The sequence below is a fragment of the Pimephales promelas genome, chromosome 5 (assembly GCF_988280905.1).
Source record: "Pimephales promelas chromosome 5, fPimPro1.hap1.1, whole genome shotgun sequence".
Classification (NCBI taxonomy): Eukaryota; Metazoa; Chordata; class Actinopteri; order Cypriniformes; family Leuciscidae; genus Pimephales; species Pimephales promelas.
In genome coordinates, this window is record NC_142773.1 from 24,248,410 (window position 1) to 24,257,874 (window position 9,465).

At 37.6% G+C, this 9,465-nt stretch overlaps 1 protein-coding gene across 1 annotated transcript in view; it reads left to right on the forward strand.

Moving 5' to 3' along the window:
• The window catches only part of insra (insulin receptor a), a 51,439-nt gene extending 43,042 nt beyond the window's left edge, over positions 1–8,397 (forward strand). The window contains exons 11-21 of the mRNA XM_039654640.2: positions 972–1,255; positions 1,358–1,497; positions 2,038–2,197; positions 2,674–2,776; positions 2,863–2,930; positions 3,130–3,359; positions 4,113–4,223; positions 4,398–4,557; positions 5,912–6,041; positions 6,160–6,294; positions 6,962–8,397. Of these exons, the coding sequence (XP_039510574.2) occupies positions 972–1,255; positions 1,358–1,497; positions 2,038–2,197; positions 2,674–2,776; positions 2,863–2,930; positions 3,130–3,359; positions 4,113–4,223; positions 4,398–4,557; positions 5,912–6,041; positions 6,160–6,294; positions 6,962–7,316 (1,876 nt within the window). The 3' untranslated portion in view covers positions 7,317–8,397. The remainder of the gene's footprint in view (positions 1–971; positions 1,256–1,357; positions 1,498–2,037; positions 2,198–2,673; positions 2,777–2,862; positions 2,931–3,129; positions 3,360–4,112; positions 4,224–4,397; positions 4,558–5,911; positions 6,042–6,159; positions 6,295–6,961) is intronic.
• The last annotated feature ends 1,068 nt before the right edge of the window (positions 8,398–9,465 follow it).

Genomic DNA, 9,465 nt, shown 5'->3' on the forward strand with positions numbered 1-9,465 from the left:
ATATAGTTTTACTTGAGATGATTTTATCCTCGGAAATGCTTTGGCTCTTAGAACACCAAAAGTGCTGAATGTCCTGAGCTTTTATATATGAGGAAATAACTGAAGGCTGTGGTGCTCTGGTAGTGGTTTACCACTTGAATAGTTAAAACCAACCACATGAAATGCTCATTTGCTCCCTCTAGAGGTTATACTTGTAATGAACCCAATGAACTGGAATTTTGCAATAGAATCTGTCTGCTACCTTCAAGCTTGGCCCCTTCGTGTTACGCCAACTTCAGGTTACGCCCACATCAAGTTACGCCCACTTCAGGTTGTGCCCACTTCAAGTTACGCCCCTTCATGTTACGCCCACTTCAGGTTGTGCCCACTTCAGGTAATGCCCAATTCAAGTTGCGCCCACATCAGGTTACCGTTACGCCCACTTCAAGTTTGCTAACTTCAGGTTTTGCCCACTTCAAATTGCTCACTTTTTTTTATTTTTGACTTAAAGCAGATCTGCACAGACCTCTGCACATGTTTAACAAAAACTGAACATACTAGAGTTGATTAAACTGACTCTTAGCTGTTCAAGAGCTGAAATGCTTGTTCAAAAGTTCAAAAACTTTCTAATATGTTGATTTGGTGCTCAAGAAACACTTATTATTATCTACAATGTTGAAAACAGTTGTGCTGCTTAGTATCTTTGTGGGAACCTTGATCAGGATTCTTTGGTGAATAGAAATAGAATGCCTTTTCAAATCAATTTAATCCATCCTTGCCAAATTGAAGTTTGTATAAAAAACAAAACAAAATCTTAGTTGTGTTAAAGGTGATAAGTATTTTTGTCCGATCAAATTCTCTTTCATAATGTGTGTGTTTCTGCTAACAACCTGCTTCAATAGGAAATGTCAACAGAAGGACTTAACCCACCTTTAAGACTGGACCTAAATCTAGACTGACTTCCTTCTCTTTACATGTTTCTGTGTACCCAGGCCATCAAGACAGCGCAGATCTCTGGTGGGCATTGCCAATAGGACCTCCTCTCGTCTTTTCACTACGTCCTCCTCGTTGCCCAATGGCTCTGCCACTCGTAGCCCAGAGGAGGAAGCAGAGGCCAATAAGATTTCACTGATTGTTCATGCCAAAGAGTCAACAGTCATCTCCAATCTGCGCCATTTCACCAGCTACCAGATAGAAATCCATGCCTGCAACCATGAGAGTGACCCAGCTCGCTGCAGTATGGCAGCCTACGTCAGTGCCCGCACCATGCCCGAAGGTGTGGGATTGTAATTTTATGATGCATTATTTCATAGAGTATAGCTATTTTTTTATTGGCTATATCCCCTATTGTCATCTGTTTGTTTCTGTTTTTGTACAGAAAAAGCTGACGACATTGTGAGTGTGATAATCTATGAGGTGTCTGAGTACTCTGTACACATCAGGTGGATGGAGCCTAAGGCCCCTAACGGCATGATTATTCTCTATGAAGTCCATTACAAGAGACTGGGAGATACAGAGGTGAGTTGTTACACTAGATGGAGATCGAAGCCTGCACTCTGCTCCCATGAACACTGGCTGCACTTTTAAACTGATTTTTATCAATCCTGTTGAAATCTCCAAATATCTCCAAATAAACAAGCTTTTTTAGCATAATTGCATCAGCTGTGTATTTCTGTAACCATGGAGAGATCCAGCTGGAGACAGTAGTAATGTTCCTAATGCTGTTTTAAAAAAAGCCTCGGGTAAACAAGTGATGATTATATAAAGGTTAATAATTGTTGTAAGCAAAGCAAAACATGATGGTTTTGCACTTAGCGGCACTTGCACCTTTTTTCGGTTGATGGATTTGAAACACTGTTGTAACTGTTTACACTGACCTATGGCAGTTTCATTAAAGTCTGATGAGTAATATTTATATGTATTACTTACTTTGAGTGTGAGATGGATTTAAAAACATGATAAAAAAACAGAGCCTTTGCCACTGGATAATGGGTGGCTTGAGTCAGACGTGCACTGCAATATGGGTTATCTATCTAACTGCATGCCTTTATGTCTTAGGAGCTGCACCACTGCGTATCCAGGAAGAATTATATTGCAGACGGAGGCTGCAAGCTGAGAGTGGTGCACCCTGGGAACTACACTGTGCGGATCAGAGCAACCTCCCTGGCAGGCAATGGATCGTGGACAGAGCCAACACACTTCTATGTTAAGGACCTACGTAAGATGCCTTGTCCATAATTCCTATGAATATTAAGACTAAAAAGACTAAATATTCACACACTAATACTATTGACACAAAGTTGTATTGAACAAATTTCAAAGTTTCAACCTCTTGGTCTTCATTAGAGAAAAAAATAGTAAAAATGTTACAGTTGTTCTAAATGGAAGATGTCATCAGTTAAGTTTTTTTTATTTTACTATAAATTGGTTTTGTTGTGTGGTCTTTTTATTTGGATGAGTTTTTGAATAAGTTTTATTTAAATATTTTTTAATGTATTTACAATATATTAATTTGAAGAAAAAAAACATTCCTTGGTATTTAAGGCGTCCTATTAATATTAGCATACAGATTATATGTTTTTATTTAATCTTGTAATTATTATTTGCTCCATTGGGTACTGCACCTGTACACAATTTGGTTTGAAAGTGCACACCTATTATATATATATATAATTTCATTGTGTTTGTGAACAGGTGTGGACCCATCAAACATGCTGAAGATTGTGATTGGTCCAGTGATCTGTGTCTTTTTACTACTTGTGATGGGAAGTGTGGGCTTTTTCATGTTCAAGAAAAAGTAAGTGTCTTGTATTGTAATTGTCATAAGTATTTTTTGTGAGGTAAGTAATGAATTTCTTTAATTTTGTGTGTTCATCTGACCAGGCAAACAGAAGGTCCAACTGGGCGACTTTATACCTCCCCAAATCCAGAGTATTTCAGCCCAGATGAGGGTGAGCAATTTTCCTTTCCCTCTACGTATGACCTTTGGCTGCAAATGCTGAGGGTTGACGCACATTTTAATTTTGTTTTAATTGAAGAGTTGATCACATTAACCATCGATTTAGGCAGATTATCACATTTAAAATGACTTTTCCATTTCAAACATGACATTTTCATTGTGTGTCCTGCATGTCTGTTGTGTTTGTGCAGTGTATGAGCCAGACGAGTGGGAGGTGCCACGTGAAAAGATTAATCTGTTGCGAGAGTTAGGCCAGGGATCTTTTGGCATGGTGTATGAGGGCATCGGAAAGGACATAGTTAAAGGCGAGCCACAGACCTGTGTTGCGGTGAAGACTGTTAACGAGTCGGCCAGCCTCAGAGAGAGGATTGAGTTCCTCAACGAAGCTTCTGTGATGAAGGCATTCAGCTGCCACCATGTGGTAAGACATGTCTTTTTCATGTCAGCCTGCATGTTTTGTAGTCTTATTTTAGTTTTGTTTAAATACTGTTTATCATCATTTTTTTAATATTTTCATTGTATAAAAATTCAGTTGTAAATTTTAGTACATTTAATAGTTACTAAGTTAATCTAATATTTATATTTATGATTTTTAATGTTTTTGAAAGACATCTCTTATGCTCACCAAGGCTGCATTTATTTGATCAAAAATGCAGTAAAACAGTAATACTGTGTTATTAAAAAATGTTATTACTATTTAAATAAGAGTTTTCGATTTGAATATATTTTAAAATGTTATTTATTTCTGTGATATGAAGCTGAATTTTCCGCATCATTACTCTAGACTTCAGTCACATGATCCTTCAGAAATCATTCATATATTTTGATTTGTGTGCTCAATCATTATCAGTTATTTATTATTATTGGTGCTCAAATATTGATAATGGTCCTTATTATTGTCAGTGTCAGCTGCATAATATTTTTTGCAATACATTTTTGAATTAAAAGATTAAAACAATAGAATTTATTTGAAATAGAAATCTTTTGTGACATAATAAATGTGTTTATTGCCAGTAAAAACTAAAATATAAATCACCCTTTTCAACGTATGCTTTTTCATGTTTTATTTGATTTACTGAAAATGATTTAATAGTCTTAGGTTTAGTTAACAATAACACTGGTTGGACTCGACACATTCTTATATACAGTAACTAACATGATTTTTGTGGGTTAGGTGAGGCTGCTGGGGGTGGTGTCTAAAGGCCAGCCTACTCTAGTGGTGATGGAGCTCATGACACATGGAGATCTGAAGAGTTTCCTGCGTTCTCTTAGACCTGACTCAGAGGTAACAAATCATACCAGAAGTGTCACTAACAGACTTGCTGGAGCTATTAGATCTGTTTTAAGGAGGTCGAATATTAGATTAGTTTATATTACACATTAAAATCCCCCCAAATAGAACTGACTTTTTAAATATTGGATTTTTGTTTTTCTGTGTTGTTTGATTACTTTGTTACAGAATAATCCAGGTCGGCCTCCTCCAACGCTGAAAGAGATGATTCAAATGGCCGCAGAGATAGCAGATGGCATGGCTTACCTGAACGCCAAGAAGTTTGTGCACCGTGACCTTGCTGCCAGGAACTGCATGGTGGCCGAAGACTTGACCGTAAAAATTGGTGGTACGTAATGTGATGGGGTATATTTATTTAAAGTTTAAAGGGTTAGTTCACCCAAAATTGAAAATTAGCCCATGATTTACTCACCCTCAAGTCATCCTAGGTGTATACAATCAGAGTTATGTAAAAAAAAAAAAAAATGTCCTGGCTCTTCCAAGCTTTATAATAGCAGTGAATGGCCTTTTTTGTTTTGAAGTCCATAAAATTGCATCCATCCCTCATAAAAATGTGCTCCACACGCCTCTGGGGGGTTAATAAAGTCCTTCTGAAGCGAAGCCATGCGTTTGTGTATTTAACTTGTTACAAATTAAAATGATAGCTTCTGGCCATGCGCAGTCCACTTATGCCTAAAGTGCAACTTATGCAACTTGTGACATCGGAAGCAGCGTAATGCGTCATGGCGTACTGTAAATATCAGCAGTATGTTGCATTACTCACATGTGTTGCGCTTTAGACTTAAACTCTGAGTAGGAACCAACCACATTTGATGAGAAAAAATTAAAAACAGTATGGTCCATATAGCATGGCCTAACACACAGGATATTAAAGTGAACATCAGATGTGCACTTCTAATCTCAGTAAAATTAGTAGGTCATCTAGGTAGTTTACGCCTAATGTTTTATGAGTTCAGACATGCTATTCTTTCCACATACTGCTGTTGTAGGGAAGTAGTATGCATATTCGGATGTAGGGATAATACCAATAGCAAACAATTAATGTTAATTATTCAAAATTGTCTCTCGAAGGATGATTTGCTCAGTATAGAGTTAAAAATAATTACATTAAAATGTATTTGAATAGCTCACATTTTAAGAAAAAGATCATTTAATAATTTAACAATAATAATGTAATAATATCTAAATAATTATCTTGTACTAAATTATAAGTGAACCTGTGACAAATAGATATATGACTCTAAATGCATTTTCTGTCTACTGTGCGTAAGAATCAACACACTATGAACTGATTAATTGTGCCCCACAATGATTATTATTCCTGTGTAAATACCTTGTTAAAATGTATTTTTTCATGATAGGTTAGGTGTCGCTTCAGGTGCTTTGTTTTCATGCGGATGAAAAAACACTGTGTATAATTATGTCCATTTGAGATTAATGTGTCTTGGGTCTAGTATGCAAGTTTCTGAAATAAATTAACTGCGCAAAGCTAGTAAAATATTTTAGCTATGCCACACAAAAGTGCCAAAATTAGATGCTGAATGCAAGCTCTTAATGAAAAAGGAGGTACAAGTGTGGACGAAGCACAGGGATGTGTTGTAATGTCTCGTTCGTGGATTGTGTCATCTATTATTTAAGCGCGTTCTAATGGTGTTATTTTGTCTCGTGTTGACTGCTTTCAGATTTTGGCATGACAAGAGACATTTATGAGACGGATTACTACAGAAAGGGTGGGAAGGGCCTGCTTCCTGTGAGATGGATGGCCCCTGAGTCGCTGAAGGATGGAGTCTTCACCGCACATTCAGACTGCTGGTGAGCCGACCATGTGCACACAAACACAGAAGCAACTATACAACGACATGCGTCATTGTTGTAGGAGAATCCTTAGGGTATGTTTTAGTCACTAATGACCCACGTTGTGCTTGTCAAGGTCATTCGGTGTGGTGTTATGGGAGATCAGTACTCTGGCTGAGCAGCCCTACCAGGGGCTGTCCAATGAACAAGTCCTTAAGTTTGTGATGGAAGGAGGATACCTGGACCGACCTGACAACTGCGCAGACAGATTGTGAGTGTATTATTGAAATTGTGCCCCTGTTAAGATCTCAAAGTTGGTGTTTATTGCAATACTTACTGTATCTGGGCTCAACTGTCCCTACTTGCCCTGACAATATTTTCACCTGCATATCAGAAAAAGATTGATCATTTTATATTATTATTATTTTCTCTATTTGCTACAAAATATTTGGATTTTTCTAGAAACTTCAAAGTTTTCTTTTTAACATTTTGTTTAGAATTGTTTTAGAATTTCCTTATAAGAAGACAATTAGTAACAAGCTGGAAATGATTAGCAAATGAATCCTAGTATAAGAATTTTATAGTCACTTTTAGGTCATTTAAGATTAACACATGGTTATATATTGAAAGGTGAAGAACCACCATCATGCTTTCCTTGTCAAACGCCAATGACTGTTAAACATATTTGACTGGACTGCACTTTTTTAATGTAAATAGACAATGTTTAAATTCATAGATGTGTGTAGCTGCTATTTGTCACCTGAATGTATTAGACATTCTCTTATATTAGTCTTAAATGTCTTATACTGTATAGTTCATTGTTAATTGTATGACTTTTGATCTTGCCATGAATATAGCCTATATAGCCTAATAAACGTATTTCAATTTTAAGGAAATCAGTCTTTAACTGACATGTCTCGTGTTTCCTGATCTTCCAGGCATAACCTGATGCAGATGAGTTGGCATTACAATCCCAAAATGAGGCCCAGCTTCCAGGAGATCATCGAGATGCTCCGGGAGGATCTGCATCCCTCTTTTCAGGAGGTCTCCTTCTTCTACAGTGAGGAGAACAAGCCGCCTGAGACGGAAGAGTTTGATATGGACCTGGAGAACATGGAGAGCATCCCGTTGGACCCTTCCTCGTACTCTCAGAGGGAGTGCTGTCTAGATGGCGACGAGGGCTCATCCGTGGGCCTTCGAGGGAGTTATGAGGAGCATGTGCCGTACACGCATATGAATGGCGGCAAGAAAAATGGACGCATCTTATCCCTACCCCGATCTAACCCTTCCTAATATTATTAACCCAATCAAGCTATATTAGAATATTTTTTTTTCTCATCATTTTATAGATTCACTTTTATTGAGCTCTATATCAGAAGCCCTTCAGAAAGGAATCTCAGGACATTTGTTTTCTTCTTTACTGCCTCAGTATGATGATAATGATGATGATGATGATGATACTGGGTGCGGGGGTTTTTTTATTTAAAGAAGAAAATACACATTAACTGCTTCTTTTCTGTTTTTTTATATATATATATATATTGCCAAGTTTCAAGAACTGGTCAAATGGAACAAACTGTGAAATTAACCTCAGACAACCAGAAGGCTGCTTTAAACCTTACATCTCCTCAGACTCTCTCCTCATCCACCAACTCTCTCCAGAAAAAGACAAAATATAGATGGAAAAAAAAAGAAGTGACCTTACTCTGTTTGTGGCCTATGTCGTGACAACATGGAGTTGTGTCTGAATCTGTACACTTCTGGCTTTGGTGGCAAACCTGTTGAACTTGGGAACTGTTGGATGACGTTTAGCGTCCTTCCAAGAACAAACTGTCTACAGGTACAGAAGACACTGCTTTTCTACCTGCTACTCAGTATTCCAGACTACACAGAGAGAACGAACAGATTTTTGGACTCTATTTTTTTATTTATTTGCTTGCCTGTGCTCCTTTTCTTCTTCCCCTCCCCCCTGGTGTTCACACATTTACAGCTGAAGGATATTTAAACTTTTTTTTCAGGACTTTTGACTAAAAGAGTTCCTCAGATTGACCAATAGTTGCTGCTTTGATATATTTTAGTGGGTATAGATGATGATAAAAGTATATATAAATATATTATTGATGTTTTTGTACATAGTTGATATGTCGTCATTCGAGTTATTGCCGGTTGTAGAAATGTTTTTACATGTTTGTCTCGAATCTTTATTTTTTCTAATCCGAAAATTCTACTAATCATCCTGGACCTCTGATCAGCCAGCAACTCCAAGATGCACAGGAGTGTCTACTAGATGCCTTTGGCTTCAGATGTCAAATCTTGATATCAATGGAAATAACTGCTGTAAATAAAGCAGTGAGGTGCATTCAAGAAGAGCGAATAGATGTGTTTCTGTCGTGTTTTTCTTGCGAGTAATTGTGTGAATTTGTGATTGGTTGTGAGAAAGTCTTTCAAAGCACAGGGCATAGATAGAGGATAGTTTTATCAAAGGTAGTGTTTTACATCAAATTCGCACAATTTGTGTGATAACTAAACTGTGAAGAGACATGTGACAAAAATGCAAGATCATGATAAAGTTCATCCCACAAACAGGAAGTTGTCTCTTATTTATATTTAATATAAATCTATCTTTTCAAGTTTAACAATGTCAGCCTAAATGGGATTCTTTGGCCATTGATAAATAATATATAAATAAAATAAATAAACAAATAAAGTCATTGGATAGAGGTGCAGAATAGAGGTCCACCCTATTTTTTTTTTTCTTTTTTTTTTCTATCTTAATGTCACCTTGGTGGAGAAGCATTCAGTAAAATGTCACTTTACACAGTTTATATTTTCAATTTTTTGAAACATATATTTTTACTTTTTAAGTGAACCATCTAGTATTCAATAACTTCTTTTACTGTTCTACCCAGTTAATGTCTTCAGTTTTTAAGGCTCAGATTTTTTTAATTTCTCCTGTTCTCCACATTATTGTGTCTCCTCCTTACACTCCTGCACCTGACAGGATAGCAGATCGGGCTCCTCAGGTCTCTAATTCTTGGGAGTGTCCTCTCCTCTTCACCCCAGTCTATTACTTCGTCCTACGACATCCAGTAGTCGTCATCAGCCCATGAGGAGGAGACAGAGAAGTTTTCGCCGTGGTGGAGAGACATTTCACCAGCAGCCCTCAGGTCTGTCTGGCGTGCTTCAATCTCCTCTTCCCCACTATCTTGCATGTCCCAGGCCAGGCAACAAGATAATGCCAAGAGACGGCAGATTTCGGACAGAGGGTTGACACCTTCACAGGGTGACTCGGAACTGAGGCGCTTTTTGTTGCTTTGGTATCCATTGCTTTACACTTGACAACTGCATGTATCAAGAGGAGATGTGAGCGGTTTGACAGTGACCAGAGAGCAGGTTCTGTGGAATGCAGTGATGTCACTGTGCCATAATATGGACTGCAAAG